Consider the following 19,882-nt stretch of genomic DNA (forward strand, 5'->3'; position numbering starts at 1 on the left):
GTACCTCTATACCAAGAAAATAGTGAAGAAGTCCAAGATCTTTTATTGCAAATTTCCTTTCAAGTTGGGAAATAGACCATTCTAGAATATCTGAATTATCATCAGTAATAATAATATCATCAACATAAAGGAGAAGGCTAATAGTGGCTTGAGTAGTTCGAAAAGCAAATAGAGATAGATTAGCTATGCTGCAACACAATCCCAATGATAATAAATAGGCACTAAAACGATCGAACCAAGCCCGAGGTGCTTACTTAAGACCATATAAATCTCTTTTTAATTTGCAGACATAATTTAGATATTTTGAACTAACAAATCTAAGAGGTTGCTCCATAAATACAGATTCCTTAAGAAAACTATGCAGAAAATGATTTTTTACATCAAGTTTTTGATAGGCCAATGGCGCACAATAGCTATGGTGAGCATAATCCGAATACTAGCAGGCTTAATAATAGGACTGAATGATTCAGAGAAATCAATAGCAACAATCTAATTGTATCATATAGCAACTAGTTTGACCTTAAGTCTCTCTAAACTTCCATCAGACTTTAATTTAGATTTATACACCCCATGACAACCAACAACATTCATACCTGGAAGACGTGGTACAAGTTCCCAAGTTGAATTAACATACAGAGCTTCAATTTCCTCTTCCATCGCACAATGCCAACACGGATGACCTAAGGCAGACTTAAAAGTTTTAGGTTTATAAGGGATAATTTTAAAAGTATGAGCACTTGATATTGCAGCCATGGATGGGATAATCCGAGGTCTTCGAGTATCATCTTGATATTTTGTAACCATGTGATAAAGAGGATGCTAAGAGACTGGTAAACAATTAGATTGGTTGGTTTCTTGAGTGGCAAATACTTGAAGGGAACCAAGGGTTGACAAAGAAAGTTTCAAGCTTGAGGAAACTTAAGAAGGACGAGCAAGATCAGGATGAGGAATAGAATATGGACAAACCTTTTAAAGACGAATAGAAACCGACATACTTGATTGCTTTCTAAATTTTGTTTTCTCTGTCAACTTTGCTTCATGGTTTGATTGTGTGCTAGCACCAACAACTCTGATACCATAAAAATTTCTAGATAGAGAAATGAACTTTGGAGATGATAATTGTGCCCCCACCCACTTTCTTGTGGTGGTTCTTTCATTCTATATATAATGGTAATACATAGTATAATGTGCACTATCCTATCTTGTTACATGAAATATACCTTTTCTAAAAAATTTACATGCTACAATGGTAATATTTTGTTTCTATTAAGGTCGACACATTATATAAAAGGTGAGGTTTGTATAAGGTATTAACCTTATACTAATGAAGTAAGGTGCACCTCAAAACTATGCCGAAATTGTAGTTTTGGTGTTGCAAAGCATTACAGTGATATGAAATCTATTGTTGCCCCAATTATGAAATTTAAAGTTCAAAAAATGATGACAATTATGTACATCTCTAAACACTTGAAAATCATTAAAATAGACGGTCTAGATAATGTGTTAGAAGATGAACTATTTTTATGACTAGAAATCCCCCGTTTTTTTTTATATCTATGAATCTTGAGGTCGAGTTCTTCGATTTAAAGGTATTCTAGCATAAAAACAAACTTATATTGTTCGCACTTTTAGTTTCGCCAGGAAATCATATAGTAAGTTCTAATATACCGTCGATTATGAAGTAAATTATTTTGATATACTTCCTCCATTCATTTCCCACCTCCCCCGCTTCAACCCCTGGACGTGGGCTGCGATGGGGTAGTGATCAACCCACATAGTAATAAGAGGCATTGACAATCAGAAATTTAGGTAACATGAGAGAGTGTGGCATTATGCAGTGGCTTGAAGTGAGAGAGAAAGAAGGGGTGTGTCTGTCATGCACGTCTTTTTTTTTCTTTTTCTTTTTTTTAATTTTGTAATTCAATGAGGAAGACTGACCTCTATCCATTTTTTCAAATAGATTAGGAATTAGCTTTTTGAAAGTATTAGTAAAGTGGTGTTAGTGGTGGGAATAGAAACCACACCGTAGTGACTAGGGTGTGCGTTCTACCACTACGACCCTGACCTCTTTCCCACATGCACACCCTCTTCCCACTTTCAGCGTCGCCTCATTTTCAACTTCCACTTCCTAGCAAATTATTAACATGCTTAAATCTATTCATTAACATACTACCGATTTTTTCAAGTTGATTAGGAGTTCGCGTTTTGAAGGTATTAATGGGGTGGTGTTAGTGGTGGAAATAGAAACCACAACGTGCTGACCAGGGTGGTACTACCACCATGACCCTAATCTCTTTCCTACATGCATGCCTTCTTCCCAATTTCAATGTCACCTCATTTTCTAACGTCCACTTCCTCACTATTCACTAACATACTTATTTTTATTCATTAACATACTTAAATTGAACTTTGAGGTGAGATCATAGCAGTAGCATCATATGAGCCTCAGTTATTAGTCTAGGTTTCTATCCCTAGTGAAGCATTCAAAAACCACTAACTATTTTTAAAACGGGTAAGGCCCGTATTCCCTACTGATCATCATCAGCAAAGGGAACACTGGTGGTGAGCAGGGTGTGGGGTGCTACCATCACGACCCTAACCTCTTTCCCACATGTACGCCTTCTTCCCAATTTCAATGTCGCCTCATTTTCTAACTTCCACTTCCTCACTATTCACTAACATACTTAAATTTATTCATTTTATAATGCGTTAGTAGAAATGTAAACCTAAACCGATAGCTGAACTCCAAATAGTGCGACCACCGTGTCTTCAAGTCATAATCAGAAATTTAAGTATGTTAGGGTGTGTTTGACAAATGGAATTTTTAGGAGTGGAAATAACTCTCCCATAAATTATGGAAGGCTGATCTTCCATCATTTTTTATGAAGAGAGGTCTTCCAAAGATGATCGCATTTTAACACTAAAAAAAGCAGTATCAACTTCCACAATAATATAAAACATGAAAGTGAGACGTTTAACTCTCACTTTCAAAAACTTCCACTTATCAAACACGCATTTTACTGTATAAAAAGAAAATGGAAGTTAAGAAAATGAGGAGGCAGTGAAAGAGGGAAGAGGGGGTGCATGAGAGACACGCCCCTTCTTTATGATTGCCACATCTCCCCACTCGTAGAATCATTGTGAGAGTGAAGTATCACACATTTTATCCCTCTCTCTCTTTTCTCTCTGTGTGCAAACAGTCGGGTATCTAGAATTAATCAGAGTAAAGAAGAAGGAAGAAGATTGCAATTTATCGGAGTAAAGAAAAGGATATGTTAAGATGGGGAGTCTTAGTCCGGAATTCGCATATGCAGTGGTGTACGTAAAGGACGTTGCCAAGTATGTGGCTTTCTATATCCGTGCCTTTGGCTGCAAGGTTCGCACCCTCCACGAGTCCCACAGGTTACACTCTCTCGAATGCTTAGTGTCCTCTCAAGGGAAAGAACGATACATTTGCATCGTCACTGATTATAGACGGTGGAGATGCGATGTATCCAAGGTTCCAGGCTTCGGCTTCGCCCAGGGCCAAGATATCTGGCCGAGGAGATTTGCTTTTAATATATATATATATATATATATATATATATATATATATATATATATATATTTTAAAGAAAGCCAACTCGGAGCAGAATCGATTGATCAAAATCGAGAATCATTGGGGCGAGTCTGGTTCCTGCATATATCCGGAGCCGGTCGGTTCCGCATAAACCGATTTTCTAAACAAAACCAACCAACCGGTCCCACATTTACATTTTAAAATTTTTATTGTTATTTTTATCACTATCTGTTTTTTAATAATTGCTCACTTAGCAGGGTTGGCAAGGGCCCACCCTGAAGGACCATTGGTGGAGGCATGTTTGCTGATAAAGAACATTGATTTGCATATCGAAGTTCATAAAATTGTTTAACAAAGTTCGAAATTCAAATCGCCAAATACGTTATGAAACAATAAAAACAAACCTTTGGTAGACCCTAAACACTAGTGAGAATCTCATTGTTGTTATGCCTCAAAACTTTTGCAATGATAGTGAAGCGAAACATCAGTTGGACCTACATATATGCTTAGGTAAGGTAAAGGGACAAGGCACTTGGACCTGCATAAACTGTATAGCACCCCAATAACGTCCATAGTCTGCTATGGGTGATGAAGATAATCTGAAACTCTGTCAAATGTCTACCATTTGTACCTGTATATTTGTCTTATGTTTTACACAAAGCTCTCTCTCTCTCCAGATAGAAACAACACCTCTTACAAAGTTTAAAACATCCATTGGAAAAGAATATTATAGCACAGATCATTCAAATGGATAGAAGTGTGGCACAGCCCTGGCACAAATGACAGCCCCAATTCGAGAAATTAATCCAAATTTTTATATTAAGAGTGATTTACATACGGATCTTAAAATTTTAAGTAAAATACAAAATGCTCCACTTAAGCAGAAATTACAAAGAAGATCTTTCAACCCAACTTTTTTCATTTTTTCAAAATTGCCCTTCGGTCAACTCGAATTTTGAATTTCTTTTTTTTTTTTGTTAGTAGGGCAGTGTCTCTAAGTTTGGGGCACTACCATACTAATGAGAAAACTAAAAAAAATCAAAAATCAAAATTCGAGTTCGCCGATGAACAATTTTGGAAAAAAAAATTTAAAAAGAAAAGGCGAGTGACCGACTTTATTTGTAATTTTTGCCTATAAATGGAGCAGTTTGTATTTTACCTAAAATTTTAGGATCCTCGCCTAAATCACTCTTATATTGAAAATAAAAACATAGATTCAGCCATGCCAATAATAAATGGTACTGATGCACTATGGTAGCTTCTAACTAACAAAATTCTATGAGAAGTCGTGGCAAGTGTGTTCCATTTTCGATACACTTCTACTAATTGGTACAAAAATATAAAATTGCAATTGATTTATAAATTATTGAATAAATCTCTACTAGAAAAAAACTCCACATAAAAAATAAATTTATTACATTTTTGTCAGAAAATGTTGGTTAAGTACCACCAAACGCTAATAGTTTAATGTTTTAAATTAACTCCGATGAAATTTTAATTATCTGAGAGCTTCTCTTAGGACGTAGATGACAAATAATTTTACCTTAAATAGACTATATTATCTAAAATAAATTTGGATAATATTATTTTGTTAGATGTTTGGTACTTTTGTATTATTTATATTATTAATTAGTATTTTGATTTGTTTGTGATTTCTAGTTTTTTTTAACTATTTTTTCCCAAAATTATGTGATTCAATAAGTTAATTATCAAGAAAATGGGAAAATAATATAAGGAGTAGACAAGATCCCTATATTTATAAGCACAAGTGGTTATGGAGATTGTAAAAATACAAAATAAAAAAATTTAGTTAGAGAGATCTATTTTATTGCAATAAGTTGTATTTTAAACTTCATTTTTAATATAAAATAGATGCAGTAATCAACAAATGCTCAGGAATGAACCAGATTCTCAATATTTATGTATGCTCAATGGAATAACGAAAAACGCCATGCTTGGAATTTTATCTAGAGACATAAGAAATTAGATTTTTAAGAACCTTTAGTGATTTTTTGAAAATAAAAAAATAAGGGTTGAATCTAGTAGATCCACCATTCTTAACCAATTTTTGGATGGTCAATCCGAGTCACTGATCAGTGTTTTAAAGCAGTGCTTAATACGAAATGACTGGCCCAATCTTTTCACCATGCGTGAAAACCACGCTTTGATTTGCGAGGATGGGCATCTACCATGTCCTCTGCATATCTTTTTAAGAAACTAATGGGTCGTTTGGGGTTTGATATTTTCAAAACCTGATTATGCATCAAATCCTAGGTATACAAATTTTAGTATTTGTACAACATGGTTTTAAGAACAATAGATTTAAGTAGCTCTAGTTAGGGCATATCTTTTTAAGAAACTAATGGGTCGTTCCGGGTATGAAATTTTCAAAACCTCGTTATGCATCAAATCCTAGGTATACAAATTCTAGGATTTGGGTAGCTTCTAGTTTTACCCGGTATATAACAAATCCCATGTTCGGCTCTTCTAAATGTAAAAACAACTTTAGGCAATATAATGATGTTATATTAAAATATAATATTACTAATATAATGATGTTGATATTAAATTATGTTAGGGTGTTTATTGTACTTAATAAATTTTGGATACTTATATACTTTTATTTTACACATTGAGCATTATTTAGTAAATATTTTTTGTCATTAGGAGGTGTGTGATATCATCGACATGGGATATGACATCACCCGTATGGAGCATTAAATGTCTTTAATCCTTCATATGGGTGATGTCATACCCCATGTGGATGATATCACACCACTCTTAATAATAAAAAATACTTTACTAAAAAATATTGTATTACAAAACAAAAATATCAAAGTGTCCAAAATTTATTTAGTACAAATATAAAATACTTTATATAGTGAGCTTCTTAACATAACTTTAATAATAACTATTAAATATAAAATATTATAACTTAAAATAATATCATTATTATAAGGAATGGAAAAAGGAGTAGGCATGTGCCCCATTGCAAAAGCGAGCATTCCCAAAATCTTGTACTTGCTCACCGTATGTTTTTTTTTGTAAGGAGCAAGATATGAGAGGTTTTGAGGATTTTGATATATGATAACCAAAAATACACCCAAATGATCTTAGGCCATCAAAATCCGGGTATCCGGATATACACACGAAGGATTTGTATATCCTAGGGTTTTAAATGACCCATAAATGTAAGTACTACAAAAAAAAAAAGAGAAAAAAAAAAATACATTTAAAAAGAAGGATGTTCGTTTTTATAAAGTTTGGGCTTTATGAAAAGAAAGTACAGCCCCACGTCTAATCCTCTCTAAACCTGATGGGTTGATTTTTGACAAATAAAGTATGAAAAATAAATCGTGAAACACATACAACAAGAACACAAAGATTTACGTGGTTCACCCTAAGAGAGCTACATCAACAGGCATGGCAAACTAAAATTCACTATACCAATGAAAGTTACATCAAAGATTTGGAACAAACCTCGACCAAAAAAAACCCAAGTCGAACAAACCCTTTTAAACAACTATTCATTCTTTCTCTTTACTTCTGGCAATATCGACAACACCAGATAGAAATAGGAGAGCAACGAGAAACTTATTTTCTCTCCAACTAAATGGGGAATAACCTAAAACGTCTATGGGAACCGCTTCTCTACAATAAACAAGCTCCTCAATATTTGGGAGTCCAAACGAGACACCATCACAATGTTTTTGTCCAAATGAAGCTCACTTCTCTAGGAGGAAATCGCATCTTATGCACAGGAGGCTCTACCTCCCCCTCTCTCTAGAGGAACAACCATTCCCATATGGTAACCCAAATTAGGCACACGAATTCTCTGTACTTTCATCTCATATATATAATTAAGAATCCACACAAAATAGGAAACTGTCTATTGATATAACATGTATCTCAAAACCACGGGATAAATTCAAGAGTCAAATCTTTCAAGAGTCCTAATCTTTTTGGATTTCTATTTCCTTTAAAAAAATTATCAATATAAATCCCAAGCTCACAAAATATGGGAAAATCTCAATCCCACATAATATGGATGAATCTCAATCAATCCCACAAAATATGGGATTTTCATATGTGAATGATTTTGGACAGCACCAAATCCAACAGAAATCTTCATGATGGCTTTAAAATCAATTTTCAACGCAAACTATGAAATTTTGAAGCTCATAAAATGGTATAAATCTCGTAGATTTGTGAAGACATGATTGATTTGCCAAAACTGCAATTTTCAATGAGTTCTGAGATGAAATTTTACTTACTTTGATTTGAACAATTTTTTATGCCAAAACTGTAATTTTCAATGATTTCTGAGATGAGATTTTACTTACTTTGATTTGAACAATTTTTTATGCCAAAACTGCAATTTTCAATGAGTTCTGAGATGAGATTTTACTTACTTTGATAGGATTGCAGCCCTATCGAAACATTTTTCTGAAAGGAAATCATAGTGGCAATAGAGTTTGAACCCCAAACTAACCGCCACAACCCTTAGAGGCATTAATCAAAAAGATATTTATATGTTATTGAAATTGAAATAAGTATAACATTATTTATAATAAGTGAACCTACTCGGCCTCACAAATAGGACTTGTCCGAGTAACTCATCCAAGATGTTAGTCACATAACATTGTAAATAAATAAATAATATATATGGAAAAAAAGTTGAGGTTAGCCCACTAGCTCATCTGGACATATGAGCCCAACGACCCAGATTGAATATGGGCCGATCTGATGATCACAGATGTTCGGTAATGTTTGAATTTTATTTTATTTTTTTCTTCAAATCTAAATCGCTTGAAATTTTAGGTAACTGTTTATCAAAAATATGAGAATCTTCAAAAAATATCAAAAAAATATTTTACATGAAATAAATTGATCAAAATACCCTCGAAAAGTTTCGGGGGGTATTTTGATCATTTTTTTTCACGAATAATTTTTTTTATATTTTTATTAGGTGCGCCTTGATGAGAAGAACACACACCTAAAATTTCAAGTGATTTAAATAAAAAAATAAAATAAAATTCAAGCACTACCTGACATCAGTGATCGTCAAATCGGCTTAGATTCAATCTGGGCCGTTGGGCTCATATGTTCATATGAGCTAGTGGACTAATCCCAGCTTTTTCCTATATTATATATATATATATATATATATATATATATATATATATATAAGAAGTTACTACAAAACGCTTATAGGCAAAAATGAACAGTGATTTCACCTACCATCATCACCTCCAAAGTTCAACGTAGGGTCACGATTGTTCGATAATGTTTCATTTTTCGTTTTTTTTTACAAATCGGAATGACCTGAAATTTAGAGCATGTGTTTATAAAAAACAGACGAATCTATGAAAAATATCAAAACAATATTTTACATGAAAAATATTGACCAAAATACCCCCAATATTTTGGTCAATTGTTTTTCGTGAATTATTGTTTTTATATTTTATTAGGTGCGTCTGACTAAGATGTATACATACTCTAAATTTCAGATCATTCCGATTTGTACAAAAAAAAATGAAAAATAAAACACTACCAGACAATCTTGACCGGGTGATAAACTTTAAACCATGATGAGGGTCGGCAAAATCACTGTTCATTTTCATCTATAGACGTTAGAAAGACTTTTCCATATATATATATATATATATCGAAACCTTGGGTTTTGAGGTTTAGGGTTAATACCTTAAGAATATTTGGATCTTTTAATGATATAGAATAATTTGGGAAGCAATTAAAGTATACTGGACTACTACATAGACTAGATTCTACGATGCCTAATAATGAATCATTAAACTTATTATGTCTAGTATCTCTTAAACATACTAATATTGAATTATTAAGTCCTAACCTAGTTAATGGTTTAATAGCTACTTGTATGAATCCTATACCTAAAAACCCAAGGTTCGATATGATCCCAGGATCTCAGAATTTAGCCATAGTATATAGAATATATTACAAGGTTATGACCACATTATGCCCCAATATGTTACAACATGATACAAGAGGAAAAACAGTATTTTTCCAAACCAATATTGAAAAATCTAATACTATTATACCAAAAACCATAGAATGGTCAGAAATTACCCTACCTGAATCATGGTCAATATATAATGAAAATCATCAATACCAAGCCCCAATAATAAATAATATTCCAGAAAGAATTTTAGAAAATCCAAATGGTATAATAGAAATTCAATTTACCAACAATAGAAGATATAACAGTAAAGATGATTCTGAACTAAAATCATCCACTAAACCTATAATAGAATTACCTAGAAGTTCTACTTCTTCTATAAATCCAAAATTAGAAAGTTTATATAGGACAAGAGAAAACGTTGTTATCCCACAAATAACTGACTCAGAAATGGATTTTCAAGTCTTAACTCTTCAAGAAGAAAAGCGACTTAGTAAACAATTGATAGAACAAGATTACTTATCTGAAGAAAATAAGGAAATAAGAACTTGGTATAAAAAACATTTTCAACCTAGATTAGTAGAATTTTTTCATATAAAGTACAATAAGGCACAAAAAAGAGAACGATATAATAAAGGATTTTTTGTATGGTTAAAAGAAATATGTAGAGAAAGAAAAATACATGTTCCTAATTTTGAAATAAATACAATACAAAGTCAATATACTTCATATGAAACAACCGATGGAAATACAATGACAAGTATTCACCCTCCTGAGAAAAGTGTTGTTATAAAAGGATCAAAACCAGAATTAAAATTAGAAACAAAAGCTACACCATATAAAATGACTACAGGAGAAATAGTACATAAAGCTGAATTAATTCTGCATGTAATAGAACAAAATAATTATACAAATTTATATATGCAATCTTTAGGAAGACAGGCATCCAGAATTGAAAATATGCTAAAACCTATACCTATAAAAGAAACCAAAAATGTTTTATTTAAACCACCTCCATCACTTGATAAAGAAAGATTTAATTTTGGAGAAGATAATAAAATCCTAATGGACCAATTAATATCAAAATTATCTAAACTAGAAAGGAAAAGAGAAAGGAAAAGAGAAAATTACTACAGAAATTCCTGAATCATCTACATTAACCTTACAAGAAGAGACACCAATAATTGCTGACACAATAGAAAATATGGAAGAAGCTTTTATGGAAAATAGTCATAAACCAGATAGTAATAATATTCAAAGAATAGTATATGGAAAGTCATGGAAACCTTAACAGCTAGGCCCTATCATCATAGACCTACCCCTGTTGATATACAATTCGAAGAAGATTTGCTAGCCCAAAATATTTTCTATTCAGGAAGATCAATAGTAAATTGGAATATAGATGGATTATCTGAACAACGAGTAATAGATACTATGAAACATATGACCATGTATGCTTCTGCATACAAAATAGTAGGCAACCATGATCAAGAAATCGCCAAAGCTATTATCTGTGGTTTCACAGGATGGCTTCGAGGTTGGTGGGATTTCCACTTACCTGAAAATACAAAACAACAAATTTTGAATAATACTCGCCAATGGACTGTTAAAAATGAAAATAATCAAGATGTTCTATATTCTGAAAGTGATGATGTTAATACTCTCATTTACACCATCACACTTCTATTTTATGGGGAGTACAGCCTTACTTGAAGCCAGATCTGAAGATTTGTTATCTAATTTAAGATGTCCAACCCTATCTCATTATAAATGGTACAAAGATGTTTTCTTTTCCAGACTATTGAGTAGAGAAGATAGCCAGTAGGACCATTGGAAAGAAAAATTTATTGCTGGATTACCATATCTATTTGCAGAAAAAGAAAAAACTCGATTAAAAAATAAAAATGGAGGAATAATACCATATTCTGTTTATACATTGAGAGAATTATCTGCAGAAATATGTGCAGAAGGATTAGCCCTATGTACAGACATGAAATTAAAGAAACAATTAGATAAACAAAGAATGACTGGTAAAAAAGAATTAGGAGATTTTTGTGAATAATTTGGATATCATATAGGAAAAACTAGAGATAAATTTCATAAAAAGAAAAGATATAAGATAGAGAAAGAAGAAAAGAAATCTTATAAAAAACATAAAAAAGAAAAATTTATAAAAAAATTCTCTCCAAAATACAAATATCATACAGGTAAAAGAAAATTACCTGTATGTTATAAATATGGAAAAGTTGGCCATTATAAAAGCCAATGTAAAATAAAAAAGAAAATAGATACTATAATCTACAAGAATCCATTAGAAATAAACTATATGATATAATACAAATACATGATGATGATTCTTCTGAATCTTCCACTGATACTACAATGGTAGGATAAATAGAAGATGAAGATTATTTCATGTCCTCAACAGAACAGTCTGAATCTGAACAGAACATAGAAGAATGTTCCTGTAATATGCTATCCAAAGAAGACACATTAATATTAGACCTTATAGAAAAATAAATGATCCCGAAAAAAAAAGAGAAGTTATTACTCAATTTATTACATTAACAAAAGCGAAAAATAAACCAGTTCCATTACTCAAACCACCAGAGGATTACAATTTTGCTAAAATACTCAAACGAATTAATAAAAAAGATATACTTCAAAGGAAACCCACAATATCTGAATTAAAAAAAAAAGTAAATGAAATAAAAACAGAAGTAGGGCAATTAAAAACTAGAATCAAAGTATTAGAATTACAAAATGACATATCAGGAACTATAACTGATACAGATGAAATCGAATTTGATCAACTAGCAGATCCTAGTTATATAGAACCAGAAACTTCCGGAACCAAAGAAGTTCAAGAAAATATATCTGTAAATTTAGTAAATAAAATTATTTTCCAAAAATAGTTTATATTAGTAAAAATTGTCATCGAAGAAGAATATAATTTCCAAACATTAGCTTTAGTAGATTCAGGTGCGGATTTAAATTGTATTAATGAGGTTTAGTCCCATCAAAATATTTTGATAAAACCACTCAAATACTTAATACTGCTGATGGTAGTAGATTATTTATTAAATATAAATTATCAAATGCCATGGTATGCAATAATGGACACTGTTTTCCAACACCGTTTATTATGGTAAAAAATTTAAGTCAAGCAGTCATACTTGGAATTTCATTCCTAACCTTACTCTATCCCATAGCAATTAATAATACAGGAATTGAAACATCTAGAGTAGGACAAACAATTAAGTTTGAATTTTTACAAAAACCAAAACTTAAAGAAATAAATAGAGTCAAAGATAAAATAAATAATAAGGAAAAGTTTTTATGTTCTCTTAAAATAGAAATAAAATATAAACAAATAGAAAAAGACTTGAAAAAACCTGAGATAATAACAAAAATTAATAGTCTTCGAACTCAAATAGAAACAGAAATTTGTAGTGATCTTCCCAATACATTTTGGGCAAGAAAGAAACATATAGTAGGATTACCTAATGAAAAAGGATTTGATGAAACCACAATTCCTACTAAAGCTAGACCAGTACAAATGAATACAACCTTGTTAGAATTTTGTAAAAAAAAAATTAATGAATTACAAAGCAAAAATCTAATAAGAATAAGTGCATCTCCTTGGAGCTGTGCTGTTTTTTATGTCAAGAAAAATGCTGAAAAAGAAAGAGGAGTACCAAGATTAGTAATAAATTATAAACCCTTGAATAAAGTTTTACAATGGATTAGATATCCAATACCTAATAAAAAACACTTATTAGATAGACTTGCTACTGCTACAATCTTTTCTAAATTTGATTTAAAATCTGGTTATTGGCAAATACAAATAAAAGAAGAAGATAAATATAAAACTGCATTTAATATTCCATTTGGACAGTATGAATGGAACGTAATGCCATTCGGGCTAAAAAATGCTCCATCAGAATTTCAAAAAATAATGAATAAAGTATTTAATCCATATTATAAATTTATGATAGTATACATTGATGATGTTCTAGTCATCTCTGATACTATAGAACAACATTTTAAACATATTCATACATTTGTACAAGCAATCAAACATGCAAGTTTAGTAGTATCTGCTAAAAAGATAAATCTTTTTCAAACAAAAGTAAGATTTTTAGGTTATCATATTTATTATGGTACAATTATACCAATCGAAAGATCTATTCAATTTGCTGATAAATTTCCTGATATTATTTTAAACAAAACTGAATTACAAAGATTTTTAGGATGTTTAAATTATATAGTAGACTTTTACAAAAATTTGGCTATAGAAGTTAAACCATTATATGAACGGCTTAAAAAGAATCCTCCCAAGTGGATGGAGGAACATACTCAAGCTATAAGGAAAATAAAAATTAAAGCTAAATAATTACCTTGTTTAAATCTAGCCAATCCTAATGCTTTCAAAATTATAGAATGTGATGCTTCTGAATTAGGCTTAGGAGGTATTTTAAAACAACGAACAAATTCTAATGAACAATTAGTCCGATATACTTCGAAAGCTTGGAATTCTACTCAACAAAATTATTCTACTGTGAAAAAAGAAATACTTTCCATAGTTCATTGTGTTACTAAATTCCAAAGTGATATTCTTAATATACATTTTCTTATTAGAACAGATTGCAAAGCCGTCACTGATATTCTTACTAAGGATGTGCAAAACCTTGTCTCTAAGCAAATCTTTGCTCGATGGCAAGCGATCTTATCATCTTTTGATTTTTCTATAGAACACTTAAAAGGTACTACTAACCATCTCCCTGATTTTCTTACTCGTGAATTTTTGCAGGGAGGGCAACACTGATCATTTTGATCCACCAGCTTTATCTTTTCCACTAACTTTGTTTTATGCAAATATGAATAAAAATAATACTTCTACTCCTGACCAAAGGGGAAAAGCCCCTATGGAAACTTCACTGGATATCATTCCAACAAATATTACCCAGTCACCAATACGAATGGAACCTGTTTTATCTCCCAGTAATAGTCCTATTTCCTATTCCCCAAATATCAATTACCCAGCTTATTCAAGCCAACCTCCAGCTTCTCCTCCAGCTCTAGTTTTTCAAACCTCTACACCAAAGAAATCAACTTTACCAAGCAAATCTCAATATCTTGAAACCTATTTTGTTGCTGATGCAATCATAGAATCCAGACATGTGAATGACAACCCAAATAATGTTGCTACGTATTACTTATGCAATAATCTCTGTCCTTCTCTAGGTACCAAAACAAGAGAATGGTACGAAATGATTTTGCTAGAAATAGAATATGTTTCCTTGGTACATTATAATCAGAAAAATTCAAAAATAGTAGCATATTCAAAATTACAAATAAGGAAAGTATTAACCTTTGAAGACTGGGGATCAGACCCTTCCAAAGCCAAGAGACATATATTCCCCAGATTTCTCAAATAAATATTACAGACATGCTGATTACATTGATGCTTGGCATAAGATATTAACACTTCAAAACCTATATAATTCTCACACTTGGTTCTTACAGTTTAAAATGCCTGTAAACACTTCATTTCCAAACTGGTTTCGTAACTGGTTTGCAACATGGGGATCTTTAACCCAAATACTTCGTGAACCCCTGCAACTCTCTCAAAACTGTTTTATTGAATTCAATGGGAGTGATTCCAATATAGATTACCACTTATATTTTATTGCTATGTATCAAGTACCATAGATCGTTAAGTGGAACTTTGTGATATCCCCAAATAATACAAATAATTTTGAATATATGCCATGTTTAGGCAAACAGATTGCCATAAAATGGTAGGACGTCTTTATCTACCATAATATTGAACTAGATAATTTACAGCTCAAACAAATCCCATTAGCATATGGCTCTCATTCATACTCCAACCCAAATAGTTTGGCAGAATATATTACCATAATGAAAAAGCAAAATCCTAGAGCCACCAAGGAGGAGCTAGAAAACAATTAATGAAAATATTTGAAGAAGAGGCAGAAACTGCCCAAATTCATGATGCATCCGGCACACCTAGCACTCCCGAAATAGAAGTACCACCTGACACACCAGACCCATCAGAACATAGAATGTCCTAGAAACATACCCTGTATTAACCTATCAAACCAGATGTACATACCTTCAATAGTATTTGTGATATGATAAAAAACAAGCAAAAGTGATATAAGGCAAGAAAAGCAATATAGATATGACTAAAGCAAGGCAGACAAAGGAAGAAGTGACAAAAGCAACTAAAAGCAAAAACAGACGGGACTAAAAGATAACTGATGCAACAAATGTGACAGCCACTACCTGATGAGACAGCCACCACTTGTACCCACTAAAACTAAACGACAGATGCCACCTGTAAAACACCACCGACAACATCAAGACCACCTGTCTTAGCCATCTCATCAAGCATCAACAAAATACCATCTGTGCTAAAAGACAAAAGTCGCCCGTTTCATCAAGCCTCTACAGGAAGATTCCCAAATAAAGATCAACTACTTGGCATCCATCCAGCTTCCAACATCCCATCAAGCCATCCTTTCTCAATAAAGAAAGATTCCTTCATGAACCAGGTGGCATCCACCAAGGCTTTTCTCTTTCTATAAATAGAGGGAACCATTCCAATCGAAGGCGGGGCGGAAGCGAACATTTTTCCTGATCCGCAGAGCATTCCATTGAAGAACCCTGACTTTCCTCTTTCTTCTTTCCTCTTTTTCCCTTTGTAAAAACCATTATCTATGTGTGATTGTAAGCACTCTGTATTACCAAGTTACGATCCACCAGAGTGGAAGGATTTCTGCAATTATTGTTTGTGTGTACTGTAAGTATTCTCTATTTTCATATAGTTTGCTTAAGTCTGTAACAGTCTGTTAGTTTATTTCAAGTTTGTTTCAGTATGCTTAAGTCTGTAACAATCTGTTAGTTTATTTCAAGTTTGTTTCAGTTTGCTTAAGTCTGTAACAGTTTGTAAAAATTGTTTAAGTCTTTATAATAGTTAACAGTTTACAGTTGTTATGATAATACGTGTTGTATGTAGCATAAAAATATATCAAACTACTTATAATACATGGATTACTATTGATATTACTCCTATATCTCTAATAATTATTATAGTATTAAGTCTCTATTTCGGTTACCTAAGATTTATAATATAAAAATATTATTAGAATTTATTTCTAGTTCAAATGGTAATCAAGATGTTCTATATTCTGAAAGTGATGCTGTTAATACTCTCATTTATATATATATATATATATATATATATATATATATATATATATATATATATATATATATATATATATATATATATATATATATATATATATATATATATATATATACCATCTTACAAGCGGATGCATACATAGTCATATGTTTCATGGTATCAAGTATTTGAAGTTCAGACATGCCATCTATGCACCAATTAACTATGGTTCTTCCTGAATAGGAGGTTGTGTGTGATATAAGATCTTCTTCAAATTGGATGTCTACTGGCGTCGGTCTATGATGATAAGGTCTTGCTGTAGCAGGTTTTCAATTTCTTCCATATGTTATTCTTTGAAGAGAATAATGATTAGGTTGGCTTTCTGTAAAAGCTGTTTCCATGTTTTCTATAGTATCGGGAATTATAGGTTCTTCAACTTCTAGGGTTAAGGTTTTTGATTCTTTTATTATGACTTTACCTTTACCTTTTGTATCCTTAATATCCAATTTGGCTAATTGAGATATCAATTGATCCATTGAAGTTTTATTATTTTCTCTTATATGAAATTTTTCTTTATTTAAAGTAGGAGGTGGTTTAAATAATACAGATTTTTTAGATTCTTGTATGGGTACTGGTCTTAACATGTTTTCTATTATCAAAGTTTGCTTTCCAATGGATTGCATATATAAATTAGTAAAATTATTTTGTTCTATAATATTTGGAATTAATTCTGTACGCTGTACTATTTCTCCAGATGTCATTTTATAAGGAGTAGCTTTTGTTTCAAGTGGTTTTTCAGTTTCTTTTCCTTTTATGATTAAACTTTTTTCTGGGGGATGTACACTGGTAATCTTAGTTCCTTCTGGTGTATCATAACTATTATATTGGCTTTCTAATGTATTTATTTCAAAGTTAGGGATTGCAATATTTATTGCTATATTTTGAGATCCTTGGATCATATCAAATCCTTGAGTTTTCATATTTAATGTTAATACATTTAATATATTAGGATCATTTAAAGAGACTGAGTAATTAGGAAAACAGTTAAAATATATAGGTCCACTACATAAACTAGATTCTACCATTCTTAGTAATGAATCATTAAATTTGTTATGTCTGGTATCTCCTAAACATACTAATATTGAATTGTTAAGTCATAGTCTTGTTAATGGTTTAATAGCTACTTGAATAAGTCCTATGTGTAAATAATTATAATTTTTAGTTTTATGTGTTTGTATTACCTTATTGGATAGTAATTGGAAGTTTTCTTGAATACTAGTTACAGATATAGATTGTTCTACGGTCTTAATAGCATAACATATTTTTAAATCAAAAGATCCTACTTGATATATATTAGAGATGGGCACTTTAGGTATAGTCCAATTTTGACTTGATATATATTAGAGATGGGTACTTTAGGTATAGTCCAATTTTGAAATTGGTTTTATATATTGTCGATAAGAATTTCCTCTTTATTTTTTATCTTAAGAATATTATTATTGTGAGGTAACGCTCTGTTAGATAGATTTCTAATAAAATTTTCCATTATTAGGTTACGGATGAGTGCTTTCTTGGCTACCTCTTACGTCTTTTTGACCTCAGCGGCTCTCCTGGCCTTAACGGTCTCTTGACTGGGTGCTCTTTAGCCTCAACTCGCGGACCAACTTTCTCTAATGGTAAATTTAATTAGATTTCTTCTTAACAAAGTATTTTTCAAAGTAATAAGTTTCTTAACATAAAAACTTAGAAGATTTCCTTCTCAGGGTTGGCTCTGAAACCAAATGAAGCCAAGATCAACCCTTTATGTTAATAACCTAAAATAACCTAAATATAAGAACTGAATGATAAAGATAAATAGCGAAAATGGGAATATATCAACTAAAAGCCAAGTAGTATAAGATGATTCATAAACTTTTATGCTAAGAACAATTCTGAATTGCATAATAACATTCAAACTTATATATTGAATAACTGAGAATAACTATTACATAAAACCACTGTAATGCAAACTTACTGTGACATATTACAAACTCAAACGAACTGTCTAAACAAAACAGACTTTCATAATATATGAAAAGAGAGAAGAAGAGAAAAGAGAAAGCTTACTGTCTACAGATACAGTAGCTGCAAATGGCCTTCCACTCGCTTGGATAATAATTTGGGAGACTCTCTCAATTACAATCACACATAAGAATTTTAAAACAGATAATCGAGAGCCCTCTTAGATGTAGTTAAAAAAAAAAAAAAAAAAACAGACATATTTTATTCTGCTTAGATTTAATACAAAAGATGACTTTGATATGAAAAATTAAAGCTCCAAAATATTATCTTATTGAAAACGTAGAAGCTCTCTATCGCTATCAGTGTATGACATGCATGTTTGTATACAAATTGTATTTTGATGAGGTAACTGTTTGCCATAAATTCTAATAGCGACAACTTTGATCTCACAGTGAGCTTTTATTGCATTGCGATTGTGATTCACAAGATGTGGGATCACATACATTCGAACGCGCACGTGTTAGGCTTTTGAGTTCAATGAGGGCCTTCCAAAGGGCAGTCCAAAACGTAGGTCCCTGTGTTTGTTTTACCATGAGTGTTATCAGACCTTGAGGGACCCTGTTTGCTTATTCACCAATAGACGCCTTTCGAGGTCTTACTATCACTTCTCAATGGTGATCCATTAATTGGAGGACGATACCTCTCAAACTCTAATTTTTGTGGTTCAATGCATGCAATGTAGTTTTCATCTTAAAATGTGATCTCTTATATTGTTTCCTGATCTGGTTTCAGAGGGCTATAGAGCCGGGTGCTAGGCCGGTTAGAGAGCCCGAGGAAAAGGAATGGGGCCAAAAGGTTGGGTATGTGAGAGACATGGATGGCATCGTGGTTCGGCTTGGAAGCAAGCGCCTCCAAAGTAGACCTCTTGATTATTCCAATCCTTGAAATTTCTCGGCTTTTGTTCAGTTTAGCTAGTGTAGTATGTTGCATCTACTGTTACTACGTGAAATTAGTTGTTTGAATGCCGGCAATATTTCTATTGCTTTGGAATGGTTTATGCACCATGCCTTTTCATGGACTGCCTAAGTGCAGAGGATGGATCAACATGATGGCCTTTTGATACTACTGAATGAAAATATTGATTGTATGAGCAATTTAATAACGCGATATC

At 32.0% G+C, this 19,882-nt stretch overlaps 1 protein-coding gene across 1 annotated transcript; it reads left to right on the top strand.

The window, feature by feature from the left end:
- Positions 1–1,931: 1,931 nt before the first annotated feature.
- Positions 1,932–19,656, top strand: DSI-1VOC (dessication-induced 1VOC superfamily protein). Its single transcript, XM_088873851.1, has 3 exons — positions 1,932–3,499; positions 15,303–15,333; positions 19,496–19,656. The coding sequence occupies exons 1-3, from the start codon at positions 3,281–3,283 to the stop codon at positions 19,654–19,656; spliced, it is 411 nt and encodes a 136-aa protein (XP_088729977.1). The 5' UTR covers positions 1,932–3,280.
- The last annotated feature ends 226 nt before the right edge of the window (positions 19,657–19,882 follow it).

The sequence above is a fragment of the Amborella trichopoda genome, chromosome 8, assembly GCF_054954075.1.
Source record: "Amborella trichopoda isolate Santa Cruz 75 chromosome 8, AtrichopodaSantaCruz75HAP2 v2.0, whole genome shotgun sequence".
Lineage (NCBI taxonomy): Eukaryota > Viridiplantae > Streptophyta > Magnoliopsida > Amborellales > Amborellaceae > Amborella > Amborella trichopoda.